The sequence below is a fragment of the Malaya genurostris genome, chromosome 3 (genome assembly GCF_030247185.1).
Source record: "Malaya genurostris strain Urasoe2022 chromosome 3, Malgen_1.1, whole genome shotgun sequence".
Lineage (NCBI taxonomy): Eukaryota > Metazoa > Arthropoda > Insecta > Diptera > Culicidae > Malaya > Malaya genurostris.
In genome coordinates, this window is record NC_080572.1 from 247811590 (window position 1) to 247838109 (window position 26520).

Below are 26520 nucleotides of genomic sequence, written 5' to 3' on the forward strand. Positions count from 1 at the left end.
ATCGCTCCTTGATGCTGGAAACACATACAGGGCAATCTTTTTAGTTATTTTCACTGTGGAATACGTTTTTAACAGCACTTTTTCGTCATTTTTTCAATTTTTAACTTGCAGTCGCAAAACAAAACAAGTACACGGCAACTGTCAAAGATGAACTTGATTCATCGGCAGTTCATTTGTGTCGTCATCGTGCAAAACCTAATTACAAAGTGATGACGAAAGTGAATCGATGATCTCGAACAAGTTTTTATTCAACATTCATTCCATTTCGTCCTACACAATGCGACTCCTGTTGAATTTATTTCGATTTTCATAAATTTTCGAATTGATTGAGTCAGTGGGACCCCTCGAGCTAGTTTCTGTTTTATCGGGTTATGACATACGAAACTGTCATTATGTTTCGAATGTGTGTGTACGTCACTTGTGTACAGGAGAGCACAAGAGAGTGATTCTGAAATTTCAGCCATATTGAACAAAAGTTTGGCATTTGAAGTTGAAAGTACGAAAGCATCAGGAACAGGAGTTGTGTTCGCGACGTCTCCGTGTGGAAAAATTGCTTTTGCTGCAAATGGCAGAATAAAGGGGCACCCAACTTATGGAGTACATCGGAGTTTGCTGGGGCCCCACTCGAGCGCGTTGAGGTGTTTCGGGTCGCGGACGGAATTTCGGCGTTGGCAACAGAAAGAAAAAAAGGTGAAAAGCAAGAAAATCGGTGTTCAGTGTGGAATAATCTTGCCCGACAAGAGGCAGGTCATTGCAGTAGTCGTGCGGTTCGCAAGTGCGATTACCCATTCCTACCTCGATTGCGTTAATGTGTTCGTGTGTGTTCCTTCTCGCGATCCGCCCGGAGCAGTAGTTTGCTGGACGTTTTCATTCTGTCCATCCGTTCCTGATCGGAACATCGGCTGAAACCGTGGACGGATTCAGCGTTGGCAGACCTGTGGTCTATTTTGTGCAATGTATCCTTGCGACAGTCACCATCCCCGGCTGATCGAATGAAAATCGTGAAGTTTATTTAGAAATTCAAACTAAGGCACTTTTTCGGAAAATATTCAGTTTTCCGAATTAACAGTGATTATCTGGAGTCTGTGCCGGTCAGCTATACGTTTTGTTTCAAATGTTATTACGATTGCTTATATTCTCTACACAACCTGGCATCACTGAATATTACGGCCACCCGCTTACGGGAAGAACAAGAATAAGATGCAAGTGAACCTTTTACTACCAGAGGAAAATAAAAAATAGCAAACGAAAATTCTAAACTTGACAGCAACAAAGTATCGATGACAAGTGTACATTGTGTATCAAGCGATTGAATCGTAATTAGAATCAGTTTGCATGGTGCACTCTTAAGGATTAGTTGTGTTATTGAGCAATACAAGTACGAACGAAAATGCACGGTGTCATACCATACCACTCCCCCCACAAAGTGTGTCATCTTTCACTCAATCTACGAAGCGGTTAAAAGTGTAATGCAAACTCTGCCACTTGAAGGAAGTGGAGGAATCTAAATGGAGAATGAGAAACAGCTTAATCATCGCGATCGTAGTTGTGAAGATGGAGCAACGTAACCGGGTCTACAGAATTACAGATTGACTTATCTCTCGAGTTAAAATTGGACCTGAAACTGCTAGAGTCGGAATCGTCCGCAGAAAAATAAAACAACCTGACAGTGTACTCAACACACGGATACAGTGTTGTCAGTAGCTATATCAGGATAATACCAGGTCCGTTGTTGTCTGCGGGAAGCCCAGCAGTCAGACATTGATGGATCAATAGTTATTTTTGAGTTTCACTAAAAGATACAAAACCTTTATGATCATTGTTTGACAGCTTTTACTTCTTCAAAGGCACACAAGCCTATTGCAATATAATTGTCTATTTTGGGAGTCAAATGTTTTAGGTTGTCTTCTAAACATTGCATCATTGGTTTAATTTTTATCAATATTCTTGAAACTTGTCTAGTTTACTGAAGTCTGCCAGCTTATCTATGGAGTTCTGTGTTTATAAATATTATTAAGATGCATTTATGTATGTTGCGAATAACATGAATGCTATTTCCTGCAAACTACAGAATCTAGTCTTACTTTCTCTTTCAATTGGAATCAGGTTCTAAACAGTGTTAGAATGGATCGGAAGACATTGTGAAGTTAACTTGCAACACGACAACGCGACTTCTTACACTGCTACACAGATGAAGCAAGCATAAAAAGAACTTGGAAAATATTTTTTGTACCCGCAATATTCTCCAGAGCTCGTCCCGTTCGACTATAATTTTTTTGCATCGATGGATCACTCACTTGCGTTGTTCTGCAATTGCATCGCCAATTTAAAGAAGTCGAAAAATTGACCATCAATTTCTTTGCCTCGAAAAATATATTTTTTTTTTTAGTTATGGTGTATAAAATTTGCTTGAAAGACGGAAACATGTATCGAATCCAAAAGTCGTTACTTTGAGTGAAAAATACAAGAAACAGTCCCTTAGGGTTGTCCGAATTAATGATGTGGTACAAAACAATCAAAACTCTAAATAGTTTTGCAACAATTTTCTTTATGAAATATTAATAATCTGTTGTCAGAATATATATTGATCACCTTCATTCTGGTTTACGGCCGTATGCGATACGTTCGAAAGCATGTCAAATTCGTATTACCGTTTACGTTCGAATCAATCACTCCAACTTTTAACCATCAGTTACTCAGTTACTGACTTTAAGCAGTACAGTAGTTGTAGTTTTTTAGGAAGATTCCAAGCATTAAAGAAGTGACGAATGCTACATAATAAATAAAGATCGTTCTGAAGTTCAATTATATTCAAGTGTCTAAATAAAATTTTGAAGTTAAATTTCGTGAAAAGTGAAAAAAAACATCGAAACATCAATCCAATTTGTAGTATCTGCGAAAAATATGGTGCATTTTTCTTGTAATTTTGTCTGGTTTTCGATAGTCTACATATTTGTTACATTAGTAAAATCTTGCGTTTAATATAAAATTAAGCATGTTTACCTATGGCGTATTTTCCATAAAGTACCTAATAATGCATTAAAACTTGGAACCGCGCATATATTACGCATATTCGACAGAAAGAATAAAAACAAGCATTTTACTATGACTGCTATGCTTTTTAAATGTTTTATTCAAAACACAAATTTACCATTTGATTGCAAGTCACCTTTACATTCGAAAAGAAATTTGTTGGACATCCGTTAAACTGTTTTCAATGTATTCGAACGGTTAATTCGCAACATTAAACTGACGAAACCAAATCACGGCATTTCGTCTGTAAACAAAAATTGGACTTTTCGTTCGTACTAATGATGTTCGACTTACACGCACCAGTTCGAAACTAAACTGGTTTACATTCTAGCGTTTCGGATATCAGCTGTTTTTCAAAGAAGGGCGAATCTAACATTGACAGCAAATGAAGAAAAAACCGTCGAAGAATGTTTTGACTTTGGTTTCAAATCCTATTAGAAATTTCAGTATATTCTCAGATCAATTTTTGATTAGTCGATGAACTGTTGCAAATTTTACCACTTTCCTTCTATATCTACTGAATGAATCAACATAAAAAGAGTTTCGTGTTTTTTCGATTTGTTTACTTTTATGCTTCCTGTGTGAATTATGAAGTTACGCCCGCATTTTCCGTGAAACTGGTTGGTTTTCACGACTAAGATCTACTAGACTAAATCTACGGGTAATTTTATCGTCTCATTGACTATTTCCAAGTTCGAAAGCAATCTAACATAAAGAAAATAACTAGTTTCGCCTTTTCTTCCTAGCAATTGAAGTATCGCTCGCCCTGTTTGTTGGCATGGAACACGGAGGGCGAAACTTACGTAAACAAATGGGATGACAGTTTCGCACTACTATTTCTTTGTATTACTAAGATTGAAATTTTTATAGAATCCGAATTTTTAAGCAAAATTGTAGGATTTTGAAGCATTTATTGGTAGGTGAGAGAAACTCGATTTGTTTACTTTTGTAAGTTCTTTTAAAAACAGCTGATATGGTTAATTATAAGCATTGGAGTTATTTCATCATGACTTAGCATTTATTTGAAGAAGTTTACTGATATTTAAATATTTTGTGACAAACGAGTTGCGTTAGAATTCGTTCGCTTGAAAACAAGAATGATTTATTCGTATTTGTTCGAAAGTATCCGTTCGTGTTTTAGTCGATACGCACGTAAACAAGAATGATGGTGGATATGTTGACCAATATTGTGATCCGGAAATTGTTTCGGTGCAATTGAGGTTATTTAGAACGCTAGAGCAATAAATCAAAAGGCAGTAAAAAGCTATTTCGTATAATAGTATCGTATATTGGATTAGGTTTGCGCATCTGTATGGTTTTTAAGAGGCATTTAATAATGTACGCAACAAATTAAATCATTTTAAAATGATCAACATAATATTTTCTTACATGTAGAAATCAGAACAGAATTTTGAGCAAAAATAACAGAGGAGGAAAATGATTTTTCTCACACTTTTGATTTGAATGGCCAATCAGAACGATTTCGCGTTTGAGCAAGAAGTGTTGCAGGTTCTATGTTGAACAATCGATTGGAAATTGAGGACACCGCATGCCTCGTCCAGAGATTTCTTAAGGATTTGGTAGGTTTCTTAGTTGTTATCAATAACAGCATAATGAAAACTCATAATAAAAAATAAGGATGATTTGGATACTTCTGTTGGATTTTTATTAAGTTTGTGAAGAAGTATACAAAACACTTGCCAAATATTTGGCAAAGTCTCAAGGTAATATCGGAATTTTTTTAGGAAAACTATAAAAAAAAGTCCAGGTGTGTAATGTCAGAGACATAACTGGATGTCGTGAATACGAATAAAACACTTTCTTTATACTTCCGAATATCAATTAGTTGATTGATTGAATTTGAAACGATACAACCAAACTACAGTACAGATTAGTTACATCAAACATTCTGATAAACAAATACTACAAAAAAACGTGATTAATCCACCTAGCAGTGAGATGATACCTTTTTTTATCAATCCGCATGTGTTTTTTGCATGAATATTCTTCGGTGTTTAAGTTTTCATTACATTATTTTAATGACCGTCGTTTTAAGCGACAATTTGAGATTGTAATCACTCATTACTCTGTAATGTCGAAACTGCAAATACAATCGAATTTAAATCTAGAAGTGTGATAATCGATTAAACATGCCATGATATGTAAGTTCCACTTTAGAGTTTACGGTAATTTAAGGTACTTCCAGAGCCGGTATTCAGGAACCAGCATAACCCAAACCGATTCGTATGGCCATATGACGAATAAATTACAGTTTTGAGTACAACTTTGAAGCTTAATTGGATAAAATTCATTAATTTTTGTATGTATGTATAAAACTAATTAATTTTGTATTTAAGTTTAATTCAATTTGAATTTTTGTTTCTGAAATTTGATTAGGCTTTTTTGAGAAAACGATTGAGCTTTGAGAAACGATTTTATACTGGAACCGGAATTCTAAAATCGGTATGGCCGAAGTCAGATAAATTCACCTGAATAGCTGTATCGTTTACATTTGTTTCAAAATATTTGAAAATTAGTGAAGACATCTTTGAGAAATCATAGCACGAATTAAATTTTCAGGTGCCTTCTGAATCGACAACTGAATACCACTAAAACTGAAAAAAGTTGATTTTTTTTATCGACTATCCAAATCTGCTAACCCGATAAACCTGATTAATATATGTGGAATAGACATTTTTATATCAATCACCCTGTATCTCCGAAACCGGAAGCTGGATCTGACTAAAGAGCAAGATGTTTTAAAGAATCTTGAAACATTTCATTTGCATCTTAGATGATTCTTAGATTGCATTTGAATCTTAGATCGGTTCAGCCATCTACAAGAAGAATGAGTTACACAATTTTGATTTCGTTTGATATATTATCCTGTAGTTCCGGAACCAGAGGTCGGAACCAAACATAATTCAGGAACTTTGTTTGGGAGCATACGAATTTTCGTATGAATCTGAATTTGTAAAAAAGAAATTTTCAGAGAAAATTGAGTGAGTTTATTTGTCACACACGCATTTGCTTATCTCGACGAACTGATTCGAATGGTATATGGATGTTATGTTTTTCCAGCATTTATTGCTGTAAGTAGTTTAAAACAATATAATTTAAAAAAAATCTGCCATCATCTGGTTTATATATGTCATATTCGAACGAGCCGTGCTAAAATCGGTCCGAGGCAAATTGTCATGAAAAAGGATGCTGTACACAGTCTTTTTGGTCCTTAGAAACAATTGTATGTAACAGAATAAAAAATCGTGTTTTCCGTTGCTCCCAAGCATTGTTTTGTCATACAGCTCTCAAAACTCCTACTGCTGGAATAGGGGGAAAAGTCATTTACACAAAAATTTCGATATCTCCGTTAAAAATGGACGGATTTTAACAATCTATGGCTTGTTGAATAGATATTTTCGTGCGGAATCTAAGTCTGAAAACAAATTCTGTTTTTAAGGTCAATTGTGACAGATACTGTCAAAAAACTGAAAATTTTGACATAAAACTTCGAATAACTCTAAAAGTAAACATCCGATCTCAAAACCATTCAATAGCGTTTTGGGTGACGGGGAGACCTTTCATTTGCGACTAGTTTGATCAAAATCGGTCCAGCCATCTCTGAGATCTCGACCTCTTAGTTGACAACACACATACAGACACATACACACACACACACAGACATTTGCTCAGTTCGTCGAGCTGAATCGATTGGTATATGTCATTCGGCCCTCCGGGCCTCGGAAAAATTTTCGAAAGTTTGAGCGAATTCTATACCTATTTTTTATATATATAAAAAAAGGTGAAACCAGTATAGTTCTTCATGATAAAATATTGGTGGTTTTGGAAATAACCTTTTATGAAGGCGTGCGTGAAGGGCCAAATTGTATAATTTTCTAACATATTAAACTGGATATAAACGATTTTGAACACTGTTGCGAATTTAGAACTGTGAAAATTGCAAAAAAAAAACTGATCATATTGTTTTAGATTTGCAATGCACTGCTAATTTTAATTTTCGATTTACAAAGAAGCAATGTTTATAGTTCTTTAGGTAACATTTAGAGCCATTAGAAAGACTGATTTTGCATAATGTTCCACATTGTTGTCGATTTCCCGTTGTATTTTGCTCCAATGCAAACGACCACCAACAGGATGATGTAATCGATCTTCTTCGAAGGGAAACTGGCACTGCGACCTGAGCGTTTGAGGTTTTGTACAACGCTGAAGGTCTGCTTTCATTACTAGTGGCCGCTGCTCCCGACGATTGAAGTACAAATGAAAGCACGACCTGAGCGTTTGAGGTTTTGTACCACGTAAAAGTTCTGCTCTCATTATTGACGATTGAAGCCCAAATGAAAGCACGACCTAAGCGTTTAAGGCTTTATACCAAGCAAAAGGTCTGCTTTCATTGACGACTGAAGTCCAAATGAGAGTTGCGACCTGAGCGTTTGAGGTTTTTAACCACGCAGAAGGTGCACTATCCGAAGCTGCTGGTCCCACGACGTCTGCTTCCGTCCAACGCACAAGAAATGATCGATTTTTGACCACGGTTCCTCTTTTTTACGCAGTCAGTTGAAGATATGTGCCTGACTACCTCAAAATCGTCGTCATTGCGCGCAAAAGTAGAGAGTTTTCCGCGTTGTTTTCAAAGTTTGAGAAAACTTAATTTTTTAGTTGTTTGTGGTTATCTCACTCTATTCAAAATATTATCCTAAATTCCTGATCATATTTTTGATGAAATGGTGAAAGAATTATGTTGCTACCGTTAGTACAAGTCGAGATATTCACGATTAAGTTCTGCCCATTCTTCCATATGGCTAATTTTGAAAAGGCACCCCATAGTAAAGTAAGTCGTATTCACGACAAAAAATCTTGGAAGCCTTCATGTTTTTAAGATTGCTAATGATTACCCTAATTTCATCATAATTTGTCTCAGTAATGTCATCTTGTAACAATACTTGTACTCTGCTCATTGTTGTGTGAGACATTGATTTAATTAGAAATTGAAACTGATTTATGAGATCTTGTAAAGAACCTTAGAAAGGCTTAGAATATGATTTGATTTGTTCAGTTAATCTATGTTTAAGTTTCTTTCGACAGTCCTCAACTATGGATTCCATAGTAGGATCACAAGAATTTTGATATTGATGTCGACGAAGGAGCAGTTGAAGATTGTCAATGATAGGAGAATTAAATTTAGTTTGAGTGTTTGGAACTGATAGACTCCTTACTTCAATCATGTAATCATTTGAATAATCTATTGCTGTATCGATGTCAGCCGAATTTTCCAAAACAATTTCTGTATTCACATTGCCTTCGGTATAAGACCTGTATGCTAGCCAATTAGTTCTAAGGTAGTAGAATACAGAACTGTAATTGAATTATTCATTGCTTTAATTCTGTTTGAGTAATCAGTTCACTCCAAAATCCAGACCAATTGCAGAATTTATCATAGCAGAGAAACTAGTTGGGCTGTTTGGAATTGAAGTAGACAGAAACCAGTGAAGAGTTCATATTGTCAAACTCGCGTATTTTCTGGTTGTTCCGCGAAAGATATTTAGCATTTAGAATTCTATTTCACGAATAATGCCACCGGCCCATAATTCACACTAAACAGTGTCTTTTTTTGGGATGCATTGGTAGCTCTTGCAATGCTTCTGGCTTCTGGGTCTTCACCCCAGATGCGGCAATTTTGCTTGTTGACGTATCCATTCAACTAGGAATGAGCTCCATCGTTGAACACAATTTTTCGACACAATTCGACGTCAACATTTCAAAAGGGCCTAAAAACAATTGACAGATTCTCTTTGTTTAATTTCTCTTTCGACTATATCTGCGTTATTACGTAATTGTTCGTTGCATGTATGGTACTATGAATTATTACAATTATGAAGCGGAACACGAGAACAAAAAATTTCGGGGTTGTGTTGAGTGCAGGACCGATTAAATCAAAAATGCAATATTTAAATTCACTCATACATTGAAAAATCCACAGCAAATCGTTTTTAGACATTTAAGATTTCTAAATTTAAGTTAGCAATTAATATGACATTAGATTCAATAACTTGCTTGTCAAACCCGTCTCGAAAATACACATATTTTAAGGAATATTCAGAAATCGCATGCCGCCATATTCGATTTTGAGAATTCTAAAATATAAATTATTGATATCCATTCGCCGTGGAGATCTTGTTTGAATATTATTCAGTTCTTTTACAAAATAATGCATAGTTGGAATCAGCTAGGTTAAGTACTGACAGCATACCAAATGTTTTGAGCTGTAACAAAGAATGAACAACTTTGCAATAGGCGGGAAAATCAATTATAAGAGCATTTTGGTTATAAATTGAGTGAATTAATTGGTCGTCTTAAACAACATACACAAAAGTGACACTGAATTTCATATTAACGCTCGTTCATTTTAGAAAACTTCAATTTTGAGTTATTTGTGGGTATCTCATACTACTGAAAATTTCATCATAAACTGCTGAACACATTTTCGATGATATGGAGAAAACCCGTCTTAATCCACCTAGTGGTGTAATGGTGTCTATCTCATATTACTTATATTTCCAAAAAATTCACTGGAAGATCCTGTCAAGAATTGTTTTTCTATCATGAATAAAATAAAAAACTTTCTTTGGGTATAAACTAACATAACATTTTCAATTTGTAAACAGTTATGTCAAGTTAATTAGAATTTTACTTTATTTTGCATCGTCGCACTAAACGATTGAACACACTTTGCCCTATGGATCTAGAACCGGAAGTCGGACCCGGATGAAATTAAACAGCAACCTTTGGAACTTTTATTTGAGCCTAAGTTTGTGGGAATCGATCAAATCATCTCTTAGAAAATTGAGTGAGTCTCGTTTTGGAGTTTTTGACCACTATTTCCAATACTTGAAATTAGTATAGCCGAAGTCGGTTCGTTTAGTAAGTAACTAATATAGCCTACAAATTGAATCAGTTTTGAGAAGATTTTTACCATTTTTGCATCGTTGCTCTAAATGACGGTGTGCAATTTTAAACACACTTTACCCTATGAAAGCATGATGAAATTCAATAGCAACCTTTAGGACTATGAGATTTTTTATTTTATGAATGATATTAGACACATATACATACATACATTGCTCAGTTTGATGAACTGTGTCGAATGATAAGGAGCACTTAGCCAAATTGCACTAGTTAATTTTTCAAGAGATTGCATAAACTTTCTATATGAGAAAGGCAATAAGTGTACTTTTATAGAAAAGCATTGTTATAACACTAACAAGTAAATAAACTAATTAGAAAATTTACATTTTTTTCACCTGAACAATATAAATTTTAATGTGGCAACCATGCACGCTGTACGAAATTGAGCAAAGCACGCTGCGAACGCATCAAAGTCACACGTACCGTCGCTTACTAGTTTTGCATCGTCATTGATGTCATTACGTCATGCATCGTCATGACGATTTGAATGTTTTGACAATCATCGCCCTATTATTTCGGAACCGGAGGTCGGATCAGGATGAAATTGCACAGCATATTTAAGGATCAAGAGTAAACCAAGTTAACTTGTGTTGATAATTTGTGTATTACGTACATTTTATTTGGTACGTATGTCATAGATCTAGATCCGTTCTAGATCCGTTCTGTCATCTAGAAAGATCCGTTAAATAATTTTGTGTATAGTTTTCATTCACTTTCCGATTATGGCATTTCACAGAGCTTTCGAATGCTAGTTCCATTCTAGAAGTTTTACCCACCGGTACTACAAATATCCACTATGATTAGCAGCAACTAATTGTCCAAAATATTGCCTTATTTAGTTTAACTCACAAGAAGAAAATTAAGATCGCAGTTTAATCTTTTTTACTCGTTCAGTTGAACGAGACTGATATGTCGCTCACTAAGTCACGACCATCTAATTCTATTAAAAATGTTAGCATAGATTTTTTATGTTGTTACGTTGTGTGCAACAGGAGATGTCTACATTCATAATCTTATCACTTTTCCAGAAAGCAATTTATCTTTGACTCTACGAATACCCCAATGATATTCCTTCAAATAATAATTACAAATGAATTGATTTAATTGATAAATACTACCGTTCGTTCTATGGATTCTTTAAACTATACAAACTAAGCTACTTTTCATTTTGGTATTTAATTTTGACACAATATCAGTACGAATTTTATTAAAAAATTATTCTCTCCGACCAATTTTGGTAGGTTATGTTTATATCAGTGGGTTAAAAATTCGCCTAACGGACAATAATTTAAAAAGCCACTTCTCAAAAAATCAAATCACTACTAAAAGTGATAACTAAATTGCTATCACCTCCATTTTGACATGAAAGTGATTAAATCGTGGTGACTATCACCTTACGTAATGCCAACATTTGATAGTGATGTTAGCCTTTCAGCAGTGGTGACAGAACTTGGTGATAATCTTACCTTACCTTACCTTACATGATTCCTTACCTTACCTTACATGATTCCACCCCAGACTTTTTGGATGAAATATCAGTTCTGATCAAGTTTTCACAAACGTTTGATGAAAAATTGCTTACACTTTATGAATGTAGATTTATTTTCCCTAATAAAAAAGTTAGCAACACTGCTTCAATGCATTTGTATTACATTGCGCTACACAAAATAAACAAAACTAAATATTTTCTATTACAATAGTAGTTTTCCGGAAAAATAAATAGTTCTACGACAACATTCCATATTCATTGCCTTTCGTGTGTTAAATTAAAGGTTCCTATTTTGCAGGTTTACTTATAAAAGATACGTAAATCTTTATATCGCAATAATTTCTGCAAGAGGAAATCCATATAGGAATTTGTTTGTTGCTAATCAAATGTGTTAGTGGATGTAAGCTGAAACTGAAATATTTTTTCTCGAGCAGTTTTAAGGAAAGCGGAAGAGTTTTAAACTACGATTTTCGCTTTTCTTGAATTGCAATTTTAAGCAAAATGATTCGATTGGTTTATTTTTCAACCATGTGGAAGATTTATTGATTTAAATCAGGAAAAGAAGCACCGGAATTTGTTTTTATGCACACATTGTTGACATTACTCCTAAGCTTGCAAAGAGTCTTGCTCCTTAAAGACAATGAGAGCTCTAATCTGAATCATGATACGTGAAAATCGACTTAACCGTTGCTGAGAAATCGAAGTGAGTTCCGTTTTTGGATATTTTCTTCACCATCATCGGTGCTTTCGGAAGCGGAAATCGGGGACTAGTAGTTCCAATTGAGTTTTTATACATTCACTAACTAACTATATCTGCCAACTAGATGAATTTAGCAGCAAGTTTTATATAAATGTGCACCTCGTTACGCCATCGAAAAAATACTGAAATTGAAAATTTTCACTAATCGCGCTGTAATACCGGAACCGGAAGTCATTTTTAGGGGACTTTTTAAAGAATTTGAAGACCTATTATTTGCTTCTTAGTTTGTAAAAATCGGTTAAGAAATTGTGAAAGAATGTGCACATATTTTCCGTAATTCCGGAGCTTGAAGTCGGATCCAAATGAAATTTAGGAACATTGTTTGAGGCCATAAGACCTTTCATATGAATCTAAGTTTGTGAAAATCGTTCCAGCCATCGCTGAGAAAATTAAGTGATATTATTTGTCACATACACACATACATACATACACAAACATGCAAAGACCTCGACGAACTGAGTCGAATAGTATATGACACTCGGCCCTCCAGGCCTCGGTTGTAAAGTTGGTTTTCACAGCGATTGCATAGCCTTTCTATATGAGAAAGACAAAAAGTATGTTACTGCGTTGAATACAACAAAATATATTCGCGATTAAGTTCTACCCATTCTTGTACAGTGTAAATTTTGAAAATTAGTTTGGTCTTTCGCCGAGGTGAGACACATTGAGTTTTACCGCTGCTTTACCGACCATTCAGTAAATTAAACTTTTACCGAACTGATTACTGAACGTTCAGCTGTTTGAAAGCCAGTAAATGTTTTACCGACTACAGTAAAATAAATTTAGTGTGTATACAGTCATTTTTTTTCAACGTATCAATAATATTGTCAAAGTCTCGCGAGTGTTGACAGTAATATTGACTTGTGTAAAGACGTTTCCAAAAATAACCCCCGGCCACTGATTCTTCCCCAAACTTATCACCCCGCAGTTACTTGCTTAGTTTACTGGACGTAAAATTGACAGAAAAAAAAACTTTAAACCGGGAAGACCGTGGGACCCGTTCTCCTAACCGATGGGGAAAAAATATCTTTCGATGAAGCTCGTCGCTGGAGATTAGCGAACGTAGCTGATTCGACGGGTTCCACCCAGCGCTGCCAACTATACCGATTTCTCGGTATTTATACCGATTTTTGGACTCGATACAGGAATACAGATATGCTCTCTCAAAATACCGATATTTCAATTTTCATACAGATAAATACCGATTTTCAGTTTTTGTGTTGGATTCCATAGGGGTAAACCAGGTCGAGCGACCTTTTTTTTTTTTTTTTGGTCGCAAAATCAGTTTTCGCACTAAATTGATGTTTGATTTTTCGAGAAAGATATTGTACAGATAGTTTTTTTCGCCAAATACAGATTTTTGGAAAAAACAGTTGACAGCACTGGTTCCACCATATCTTGGAACCGCTCTCTTTCTCTCTTTCACTCACACACACACTCTGGCATCTGGATACGTGCGAGATGCACTCTAGTCGGGCGGCTGATAGCGCGAATACAGGCCACAATCGTTGGTTGCTCTCCTGCTCCTGAAATGGTACCGCTCCGGTTTTGCCCGTACTCTCGTCGAACCATCGGTGTTCCACGATGAGTGATGGATACTTGAAACGACCTGCCAGGATATCGTCGTTTTCCGCCATAGAATGGACCAGAGAAAGTGGATTGCAGTGCCCAGTGGGCACCTAAGTGTCCGGTGATCGTGGGAATGGTGAAGTTTGTAAGCAGTGCCGTCGCGAAAATGGATTATTTTAGACGGGAAAATTGTCTAGCCTGTCTGGTGTCTTGTGTGAAAATTTTGGGAGCGGCAGGAAGGAATTACTGCAGAGAGCCATGCATTGGATATAAATGTCAGTGGAACGGATTGAGTATGTGTCTTAACGTTGTGTGTGTGTGCTCCGACGTAACCCTGTTTGGAATGGTGTTTCTGCTTCGGCTCTGATACGAGGCCTCATTGTTTTGATGACGGACCACCTGATAAGTGATAGTACGGCTATGACATTCGCATGGGAACGGTAACTGATAACGTACTCAGCACAACTTTGACGAAAAAGGTTGCGGTATCAAGTGCTAGTGTAAATAGTCGATTTAAATTTGACCGGTTTGAATGTAATTACAGCAGCTCTGGATTTGTGTAGAGTGATTACCTTGTGTGCTTGCTACACACAATACCGGGTGTGTTTGGATTGCGATCTTAGCGCTTCAGTTCGCTAACGTTCTCTTTTTCTCTCCCGACCCGATACGCAAGGTGAGAACCAACACTCCGAAAGAGAATAGTGGGCAAAAATTTGTTGTTGCACGTTCACAAGTGAAACAAGATATTTGAGTCATCTGAGCCACCCGTTGAGCTCAGACGGAGGGAGGTACAAACCTTCCGCCGCCAGTCTTGCACAGGTTGATTGTGCACCGTTCAGGACTGATTATTTTTATTTTCTATCCCTCACGCTAAACCACGTCTCACGAATCGATTGTCTATAAATTGCGCGAATGATGGCGCCTGATATTTAACCCGTACTACGTACTACGGGATTGCAGCCAGCCACCCGATAGAAATTGTTGAAACATTCATCCCATGTGCATGAACCTTCCAAGGATGGAATGAACAAATCGATAATCTTTCTTTCGTCGTGTAGAACAACATAACGTCTTTTCGTGATTTTTTTCTACGAATCGCAGACAACGTACTGCATTCGGAACTGACTGTCTAGGCAAGCAGTGTTTGCAAGTCCAACTCGACCGACTGTAGGATCAAAGGCATTATCGGCGCATTTGTCATGTCAACTAAAAATCGGTAGTGAAGTCTGTCAGAAGAACAACTTCCGTACCGTAGATCTTTGAGAATAGTATATAGCTAGTATATACGCTAATGTCGCTGAAAAATAGTGCTTGGCCAGCGAGCGGTTGAAAAGCAGAGGTGCAGATAAAGCCAAGGCAGACGAACATTCATTCACGAACGACGGAGGTAACCCGTCAAATCCTGGCCCTTTCGATCCATCGACTTGTAGTAGATTGTTGTACACCTCGCGTTCAGCAAAAGCAGTAGCAGGTATACTCAAAGAATACGTCGGCAAACTACTCAGGAACGATTTTGACAAAGGCAGTGAGTTATTACTTAGCACGCGTTGAAGGAATGACGAGAATAGGTTGGCTGAATCCGAAACTGTCGAAGAAGTTTTATTCCGCTGATAAGACCAAAGCTGTTTCGGGTCAGCCTTCAAATTGATCTCCATCCATTAGTTTTGAAGCATTTCAAGTTAGATGTCAATTTGAAAAAAATATAACAATAGATTTAAAATTTAACAATGAGGTTAAATAATTATTTGGTGATTTTAAATTGGAATGCTCGATCTTCAAAAATAAGTGAAGATGAATTTTATAATTTTCTCATAATTCACAAAATTCGTATTGCAATTGTGATAGAAAAATTTCTTAAATCAAATGTCAAATTGAAAAGCAATCCACATTACGTGGTTCATCGATTTGACAGGTTTACTGGAATGGGTGGTCGAGTTGCCATTTTTGTCCAACGGCAATTCAAATATCGAACTTTACCTTCTTTCAATATCGAAGTTATTAAAAGTTTAGGAATAGAAATTGAAACCACTCATGGAATTCAGTTTATCGTTGAAGCATATTTGCCATTCCAATGCACCGGCGAACAATTAAATTTCTTTAAAGGCGATTTGCAAAAGCTCACAAGATATCGACCGAAATTTTTCGTAATAGGGGACTTAAATGCAAAGCATGTCCAGTGGAATTGTAGGCAAAATAACAGTAATCGTAAAATACTTCATAATCAACTCTCTGCTGATTACTGTACAGTTCTTTATCCCAGTAATCCAACTTGTTTCGCTTCCGTGAAAAAAAAACCCTCTACAATTGATCTGGTTCTAACAGATCAAGGTAACATTTGTAGTGAACCGATTACACATGCTGACTTTGACTGCAATCATCTTCCTGTAACATTCAGACTTTCCAATGAAGCTATAATTGATCCAATTATTTCTATATTCAACTATCATAGAGCTAATTGGTTGGATTACAGATCTCACATTGAAAATCATGAAACTATTTTTGAAAATTCTACGGACATCTACACAGTAATAGATGATTTGAATTATTACATTATCGAAGCTAGGAATCTGTTAGTTCAGTTCTAACTAGATTGAATTCTTCTATCTTCGATGACAATTTTCAACTGCTCATTCGCTTGAAGAATGTTCGTCGACCACAATACCAACGTTCTCGTGATCCTGCTATGAAAAGCATAGTTAAGGGTTTACGAAAAGAAATTAAACATAGATTTATTCTTTTGCGAAATGAAAATTTCACTAAAGAAGTTGAACAAATTAAACCATACTTCAAACCTTCTTGGAAACTTTCTAAGGTTCTTAAGAAACATCAGAAACCAATTTCTGCTCTCAAGGAAGGAAATCAAATACTTCTTACAAAAGACGAAAAAGCTCAAAAACTTGCTCAGCAGTTCGAGAGTGTACACAATTTTAATTTGAAAGTTGTGAGTCCTATTGAAAATGAAGTCTTACTGAAATATGATCATATTTCAACTCAAGTGTTGTTACAAAATGACATTATTGAGACGAATTTTGATGAAATTAAGTCAATTATTAGAAAACTTAAAACCATTAAGGTAATGATGGAATTTTTAATATTCTTATTTAAAATCTTCCCGATTTTGCCTTGGTTAAAAGTTTCAACAAGTGTTTTTCATTAGCTTACTTCCCTAAAAGATGGAAAAACACTAAAGTAATTTCCATCCTCAAACCTGATAACCCAGCAGAAACATCAAGTTATCGACCAACTAATTTACTTTCTTCTATCAGTAAACTTTTTGAAAAAAATACCTTGTATAAATCTTCATATAAAAGAGAATTCATTTTTTTTACCAGAGCAGTCATAATAACAAGATATCCAGCTTGCACATTTCCTAAACAAATCATTGGCAACATTCTTTTTTGTGAGCATGGCGCCCTCAGGCGAGTCTGCATCGAATTTCGAACATAGAAGTAGGGGAGAGAAATGTCAAATTCGTGCTCGCCAAAATAGCAGTACTGCGCACTCATACAATTGACACGATATGTTGAATGTGATGCCGTGAGATGGCGTTGCTGAACTGAAGATTGATTTCGCTTCAAGCTGACAGGGTCTGACACAACTCAATTCTGCTCGATCCATTTCCTCTAAGGGTAAGATGACAATAGGTGCATTTTCTCCGAGTTTTCGCGTTGCTATTTCAGCAGTATCGCACAATTGTAAAAATCGCACAACTGTAAAAATAAGTCATTATTGGTGCTAGAATATGTCCATCTCAAAAGCTGTAAATTTTCACGATTTTTAAGGTGTTCAGCCAAAAGATCGACTCATACTTCTTATTGTTAATTGAGCTTGGAGCTATTTTGGTTACTCGCATCGAGCCCCGTTCTGTGTTGTCATCGATATTTTTGTAAACTACGAGTCGATGGAACATCTTCGCAATAACAGTTTTCGGCCTTTTTTCAATAACTTAGCCACTGATTGAAATGATAGCTAGCTCTACCCGTTTACTGAGGAGAACGGCTTCAAAAATAAAATGTTTAGATGGTAGTTTGAATTAGAAAACAAGAGTATTAATGCAGATCAGAGAAATTCGAGATTATTTTTCAGTCAGTGCTGTACTCTTAGAAAAAATGAAATTTACGCTTGACGTTTGAGCATGCCGTAATTTCTTCGGTGATGACATTAGATTTATCAATCCTTGAATAACTTTATAATTGTATGTACCTGTCAAAGTACCTGTCATGCGAATGATTATGCACAGAAAAGTTGATACCCATTATTCCAGAAGCGGAATCATAAACATTACGTTAACTAGTAGAACCACTGGACCCTCTGCGATGACCAACTATACAGGCGAAAGCTAATTTCCGATAATGGTTGATTGCTCCATCCCAGCGGGATTAGGTTGAAGCGCTTGAACAGATTGTTTGTTACACGCAACTGTCAAGATACCAATTCAATGTGTTTCGTTACCTTCGAACTCATTTTCGAGTTGCATAAAGCTAATGTAGAAAAACCATGGGCTGCACCCCAACAGGAACCACTGGATCGATCGGTTTGTTGAAATGATAACCTTGATGGTGTTCATTAAATAATTCTTATTTTGTAGTATGAATAAATGATGTGAAGAGGGAATTATATTCCCTGTGAATTTTTCCTCTCAATAGACGTTTATATGTCAAAACAAACAGTGCAACAAAAAATGTTTTCAAACAAACATTGGTTCCACGTAATTTCAACTACTGCACGAATCACTTTTAAGTGAATTTCAATCCAACATTCCACTTTATACCATCAATCGCAATCAATGCTTGAATGAATTATTTTATTCCATCGATCATTTTATTATGACGTAAAGTCGCCATAAACTTACTACAAATATGTACCCAACCTAACGAACGATAGAATGGAAAAAGGCAGATGAATAAAATCGAGAAAATAAAAACTACACCTCAGTAACCGCCTGAATTTTGAGTATTCTTTTTTCAACTTGCATTGTTTCTAGCTTCTGCTACAGCAATAGAAAGTCAAATATATTTTTTTAATGTACTCATGAAACATGTATATTCGTACTGAACCTCGAAAAATACAAAAAAAAATCAAAGAATACATCAGAAAAGGGAAAACGATTTTCGACCTTTTTTATTGATTTTGAGTCAAAAATAAAAACTATGATTACCGCGACTCACCAACAGTCTGCTGACATACTAAGCCCATTCATAACGCCTTCGCAATTCGTTTGCGAGAGAAGAAAATCACGGAGCATTTTCATGCATCCAGTACCATCCCGATAATTCGATTCCCGATGCATAATCAAAAATACATATAACTGAGACTGCAAGAAACCGGGGTCATTAGAATCCTTTATGAGATGAAACAGTTTAAAACTATCGGAAGATGATATGTTCATGCATTGTAACAAAAAATTCAAATCGTTCAGATACAATAGAAATTTGAACGGTCCTAGATGGCTTCCCTGCGGAACTCCGAAACATGCGATAAATGGTAAAGTAGCGCAATTACACAGTTACGGTTCAAGCCAATTAAAAAAAAACGCTAAATCCAAACCATTCGAGTTTGGAATTTGCTAACTGAGCATTAATTAAAAAAAAAACAGCGGAAAATCCGTGTAAATGACATCAACCATATGTTGCACTTGCAATAAATAGCTGATGTAAGGTGTGTAGGGGAGATTGGGACCGGTAAGATCGCTCTTTTGCAGTGAAACTGATTCACAGATTTGTGGTCAAATGTAAGAATAAATATCCCTTTTTACTATACATAATCGATACACATTTACATAATAGGGTAACAGAGGTATTTTGACCCCTTTTTAGGATTGATTTTATTTTGGCCCATTTTGGCCCACCCTTTCGATAAAGAAATAGTCGAAAACACGTTTTCGTTCGGCATGTCAGAAAAGACATCGCACTCCGTTGCAAAACAAAAAGTGTTCTGTAAATAGCAGAAACTTTACGTCTGCTTAGCGGTTCAAATTGAACTACCGAGTTTAGCACTAAGCAGTTTAATTTGAACTGCTCTGCACTGATGAGTCAAAGACGAAACGTAAAAATAATTTTAAAAAAAATAAAAAATAATAAACGATAAAGTGTAATACCTCTGTTATCCTACTATTCAATAATAATTTATACTCACATTTGCTCTGGTCGAGGTAGCTAGTGGTGCAAGCTCGATTATTCGAATAAATAACTTGTACTATTACTCATATGAAGGTTAGATAAGGATAAAAGATTTCAGTTAGTTTCTGTTTTATAATTGAAATAAATTACACGTGTTTTTCTTTTATATGCCTGCACCCAAGCTACTGAAAGTCATTTTCATTACTCAAAAAAGACGAAAATGACGAAAAATAAATGGCACTCTCAGCACCGCTTGCAAATTATGAGAACGAGATCCAAGCCCAGTCAACGACATAAGCGGAACAGTGACTTCAAAATTGTGTTCTTTCTTTCATTTACCCTTTCCGTCATTTTCGGTTTTCAGTGAAATTTGTATACTGTGCAGTGTCGATATTCAACCGAAGCTTCAAAAATCGATATTCACAATGATTTTTATCTGTTGGTGCTATAGTAGTTTTGCTTCCAAAGATATTCTGGGGCGTAATTAGTTCGTTTTATCATATTTAAGATACTATTTATGGTCAAACTTCACAACAGATTTTCATTATATCAATGCAAAAATGAGAATTGAAATTCAACTGATTTTCCCTACAGGCGCTATTTTGGTTTCGTCTTGTCGTAGGGGAACGAGTGACGTTTGCTTTGATACTCTCTTTCGTTGAAGTGAGAGACGAAAATGTTTCATCTCTCTAGGTTTGTTTTGGGTTCATTTACGAATGAAACAGTAGAAAAACGAATATGACGCTGAGATGTCATATAGTTGTAGTGTCATTTCAGTAGTTTGACATTTTCCTCAGAAACTCCAGCGGTGCAAAGCAGGTAACGACTTTTTTCCTGGTCGTCAGACAAACAGTTTCCGTATAAAAATTCCATCTCCCGTAGATATCCGTAAAAATATTTCAATTTCCGTAGATTTTGTCTACGAATTCCTACATGCGTATAAAATCTCCGAATCCGAAGATTTACGGAGATTTCCGATATCGCTAAATATGAGACTGTTGGATGGGATTATTTCATTTAAAATGCGTGATAATTTTACGCTCTGGTCTGCACCATATTAAAAGTCGTTTGCGCGTTTTCATATCATTTTTATTGGGTGTAAAATCGATAATTTGGCACAAAAAATAGAAATAAACCATCAAAACAAAGAAATGTCTCCAACATTTAAGTTGATCGAAACTGCCACACAAGTAAAGTGTACGGGAGGAGTACACTTTTGGCAAGAACTACCCAGTGATCGAACTATCCCGAATCTCGAAGTACGTTTTGGTATAACATTAATATATAACACATGGATCAATTAGTCCCGAGACTAACAATGGAAACAACATTTTTTTTGCAAATTTTTTTTATTCACCAACATAATCACCTTTTAAGGTGATACAATGGTTCCAACGTTTTTCCAATTTTTCAATACCATGTTTATAAAAAAAATTATCTTTCGCTTCAAAATAAGCTTCAGTTTCAGCGATGACCTCCTCAATTGAGCCAAATCTTTTTCCCTGGAGCATTTTTTTAAAATCAGCAAAGAGCCAGTAGTCACTGGGGGCTAAATCTGGCGAGTATGGGGGGTGGGGAAGCAGATCAAAGCCCAATTCGTTCAAATTCGCCATTGTTTTCATCGACTTGTGGCAGGGTGCATTTTGTTCCATCGAAAGCAATCGCGGCACCCACTTGGAAAAAACCTTTTTCATGGTCAATCTTTCATGAAGGATAGTAAATACACTTCCATATGATATCTGTGTCATCCCAGCAATCTCACGGAGCTTCACTTTACGATCTTTCATTATAATTTTTGTCACTTCACTCACATTTTCCGGTGTAACGGCTTCCTCAGGTCTACCCGAGTGTTCCGCGTCATTTGTGTCGGTACGACCACGTTTAAACTCGGCAAACCACCGAAAAATTGTTGCTTTTGATGGACAAGAGTCCGGATAACATTTTTCAATCCATTGTTTCGCTTGCACGGTGTTTTTACCCATTAAAAAACAATGTTTTATCAAAACACGAAACTCGATTTTTTCCATTTTTTAAACAAACCACAAAACGACTTTACTTCAACCTCGATAACTCAGCTGTTTCTGGTCGGATCGACTTAAAATTTTGACCCGTTTTAAGCAAAGGTTAGTACTCTAGAAAGATGTGGTTAATGGTTTACTACGAGCGCCATCTCTGCTTTAGTCTCGGGACTTATTGATCCATGTGTTATAACTGAAAGAGTAGTTATTATAATCATAAATAGTTTTAATACGGCTCATAATGCGCCATATTTGTAAATTTTCTTTTGCCTTAGAAAGTGACCATGACTCAACCAATATTTCGTGTTCGCGAGAAAGGTTAAACAGCATCCTGACTCACGTGTGCCCACCCCCGTATCTCCCAGGCCTGGCCCCCCAGCGACTATTATCTATTTCCAAACCTGAAAAGGCTTGGCTTCTTTACAGGGAAAGAAATTCTCGTCGAATGCTGAGGTCATTGTAGAAACGGAAGCCTCTTTTGAAGGCCTTGACAATTTTTTTTTCAATAGGATGTGAGATCCAATCGATGGACGGAGTGGAACATTTTTGGCAAGCATGAGAATCTAAAAAATTCGTCTGAGAAAACACTGTTAATGTTTTTACCGAATAAATTGCAAATACCGGAAGAATTCGGAAAAACGTTGATCGTTATGATGGTTCCCCCTATTCAAGGTATATTCTGGATGTACCAATTTTCGTACGTTTATGTGATCGCCGCTTTCGAATACTGGGTACCTAATCGATTATTTCCAAATATTTGGGACAATGCTTTGCTTGGAAAACTTATTGAAAATCGAGCACAGAAATTAGAAGTGATTGTAAATGCTTTCAAATGGCTTTAAACGTTGTTGAAATTTGAATAATAAGTCAAAGTCTTGGCATTACATTCCTTTTGTAGAATTTGGCCTTTCTGTTTCAACAGACTTCGCAGTCGATTCTTAGTGTACTGAATCATTGCATGGCTAATACTATGGATCCTACTGACACTAAGACCCCTTCCAGGTCGGGGCTCGAACATACGACAACAGGCTTGTAAGACCAGCGCTCTATGCATTGAACCGCCAACCCGGGCAAACGGGACGGAAATTTGAATAATACTTGAGGCAATTTGAGATTATGAAATGAATCGATCTTTGGTAAAAAAAAGCTGAAATACACCAAATTTGACCAGAATGCTTGCTCCATAATATTATCCGTAAATTATTCAGTCTCCAGTTTCTGTGTAGTTCTATTTAAAAAAAATGTTTCAGCTGAGTAGCACAGTCGCACTTGCGCTCTCTAGTAAATATAATCCAGTATCCTGGAAGCGGCAAAAAATTTACCTCACACTTCGCGTAGTGCTCGTGAAACCATTTTCGGGATTTCGAAAGCCTACATATGTTAATAGCCATACGATCAATGTAACCATTATTCAATTACCATTATCCCATGTTGAAGGTACACGAAGCAGATATTTCACACCGATCAATCGGTAGGTCGTATCAATTTCTAGGTCGAAGCAGTTTATCCGCCGTCATGCGTTTCATGGTCACCGGATTCCGTCCCATGTCCCATGGATGCCAGCTTGCTGAACAAATAGGTTTAGCACGGTTCCCTGGATGTTTTCCTCGTGGACTAGACCTTACACAGTGCCAATCCAGTGGTAGCGGCATGGTGTCCATCTGGTCAATAACCATATGTTTCACGGTGTAATTTAATTAAAAAAAAAATGAAAGGGAAATGTGGAAACCAGAAGAGAGGTGAAATTTTCACGTTTTACGGCTTTATTCCTGGACGGCAATGGTTCAGGTCGATATGGCGCATAGCAGGTGGAAACGGTAGAAGGAAACCTCACGAAACTCAGGTGACCGCGAGACGACGAAAATCTGGTATACAATGCAAGGACAGCTTTTGGTTGGGGCGACCATGCGCCTTACCAGGGTTACATTCTGGAATTATGTTTTTTTTCGCTTCGGACGCAGCACTCGGCAGGTTTGACCATGACGGGAACATTGATTGATCCATGGCAAGTATGACTAGATAGAGACACGGAAAAGACTATAAAAGACTGTTCCGACTATTGACAGCTTTTAGTCCTGTTAGTGTGGTTCCCTGGTAAGATCTTGGCAGTGACCCGGTTGTTATTTGACTTTTCCTGTTGGTGTGAAACTTATGATTTAATGGCTTTCAATTCGGACGATCGTACGAAAGTGTGAATCCAGTGGGGATGGGAAGTGGTAAATACCGTGCATATTCGATCATCAGTAATAACACAAACAATGATGAAGTTCACTGCGATTAGTGTTTGCGTGACCATCATGAAGCTGTTAGTCCTTTGAACAAAAATTAGTGTGACGTTCAACGGTTTAGCTTTGCATCGAAGTGAATGAATAACGGCATTTAAATTGTGGAACCGAATGCCATTAGGTAAAGTCATCACTTTAGGAGTTTATTTTTCTTTTTGTTTTCGTACAGTGATGTGAATGAACGTGAAAATTAGACTCGATATATCGTTTGAAATTACGATCACAAGAATAAAAATAATACACATAAAACAGTGATATATGATCAGCGGAACAAGCCGACGCGGCAAAGTTCAGTGGAATAACAGCAGCAGAAGCCGTCGCCACCAGCAGCACCGCCGCTATCGTTGTTGCCGTCGCCAGGAGCAGGAACAGCTAGAACCTCGGATAGCACGATCCAGGGCAGTTACTGGCTGGTCCAACTCCGTCTTCACCAGTTGCCATCACAGAGGTTGCGGTCGCAGTCGTTGTATCTTATAACGACCGCATCCGCCGAACGAGCGACGACAACGACTTTGCGATCATCGTTCGTTTTCCTTCGTGCTTTCTCTCAACCTCTCAATTCTCCTTCCTTAGTTCCGAGTTTCCTCCTTCAAACAACAATTAACACCTGCTCTGCACGCGCGGAAACCAGCACAAGTATTAAGTCCTCGGTTCGCTACCTAATTTGATTTACACCAAGGAATCATCATCCCACTATAGCGCTCCCCAAAGCACACGTGAATCAGGCGCGCGGGGTATAACTGCGGTGCGCCGGCCAAACCATTGTGAAGAAGAAAAAGAAGAAGAAGAAAAAATAATCAAATTATTTCAGTGCTTCACTGTTTTTGCTTAGTGCATTGAGTGGAATATAGTCGTGTTTGCGCTAAAGCAACGGACAACCGCGCGCGAAACGTGAGTCCCCACAGTGGCAACTATTTCCACAGTTAGACCACCGGCAAGGACCCACCGCAAAATTGCTAACGTGTGACCTCTCACACTTAGCCCCACACACCATTCAACCATGGAGTGTTGTCTGTCCGAGGAGGCCAAAGAGCAGAAGCGTATCAATCAGGAGATTGAGCGGCAGCTGCGACGAGACAAACGGGATGCCAGGCGAGAGCTGAAACTGTTACTGTTAGGTGAGTATTCAAATTCTTGCTTACACCTTTCGATGCACTAAATGTTCAAAATCTGGTGAAAATTTACTTATAGTTCCTAACTCCTAACCAAAAATGGGTTTCCTATTTTTCAATTTTCATAACAAAAATAGGTTCAACAAAGTTTGATATCTGTTAGGCAACTGCTCTATAAATTGAATACCAATTACGAAGTCAGTCGAAACGAATAGGGTTTAACTTGAATGTTACTTTCGGTGAAATAATTCACAAGGAAAAATATTACTAACTCAAATATGAGTAACATTGTTAGCATCATGATTTATCATAAGTACGCTTATTTCTTAAGGCAGTTTACCTAAGTTTTTCTTCGCCGTAGCATCATTTTTACATAGAATTTATCACCTAATATAATTCTAAATATATCCTCTAATTTTTTAAATATCATGTTAGGTATTTCGTCATTTATTATGAAATCTTCTCAAGAATATTATTTGAACCAAACGACTAATTGCCATAAATTTTAAAAAAGCTGTTATTTTCATACATTTTGTTGGTAAACTATTTCGAATTTGTTTGTTTGGAGTCAGAACTAAGTCTTAAAAAAGTCAATTATTAAAATGAAACTCCAATGGTCTTTTTGAAATGATGAAAAAGTTTCATGTTAGGAAGGTCACGATAAGCAAGAATGTCACGAACTGGGACATTGGATAGTCTACCTTGGGTACGCAAAGAATTTATAAGTTGAGACCTGACATCACGATACTCCACGCATGTCCAAACGACATGATCAATATCTCGATAACCTTCGCCACAAGCACAATGATTAGTTTCGAAGAGTCCAATTCGAAGGAGATGTGCGTCTAACGTGTAGTGATTGGACATAAGTCTGGACATCACACGAATGAAATCCATACCCACATCCAGTCCCCTGAACCATGCCTATGTCGATATTTTAGGAATAGTTGAGTGCATCCATCGACCCAGATCATCTCTATCTCAAGAAGCTTGCCAGCTGGCAAGTGTTCTTTGACGAGACGCCCTCAATGGCACCACATTTGGCTAAAATATCGGCTCTTTCATTGCCTGGAATGGAACACTGAGCCGGGACCCAGACTATAGTGATTTTATAATTATTATTCAATATGTCGTTTAGGCACTGTTTTATT

General features: G+C 36.8%; 1 protein-coding gene across 6 annotated transcripts in view; it reads left to right on the top strand.

Moving 5' to 3' along the window:
• Positions 1-489: 489 nt before the first annotated feature.
• LOC131437966 (guanine nucleotide-binding protein G(q) subunit alpha) overlaps positions 490-26520 on the top strand; it is a 63706-nt gene continuing 37675 nt past the window's right edge. For 2 of the 6 annotated variants that reach the window (XM_058607673.1, XM_058607675.1), the window contains exons 1-2: positions 24033-24188; positions 24427-25375. In XM_058607673.1, coding sequence (XP_058463656.1) covers positions 25258-25375 — 118 coding nt within the window. In that variant the 5' untranslated portion in view covers positions 24033-24188; positions 24427-25257. Of the gene's footprint in view, positions 691-23927; positions 24189-24426; positions 25376-26520 lie in introns of those variants that run through there. The other 4 variants (XM_058607677.1, XM_058607676.1, XM_058607678.1 and 1 more) reach the window with 4 other exon arrangements.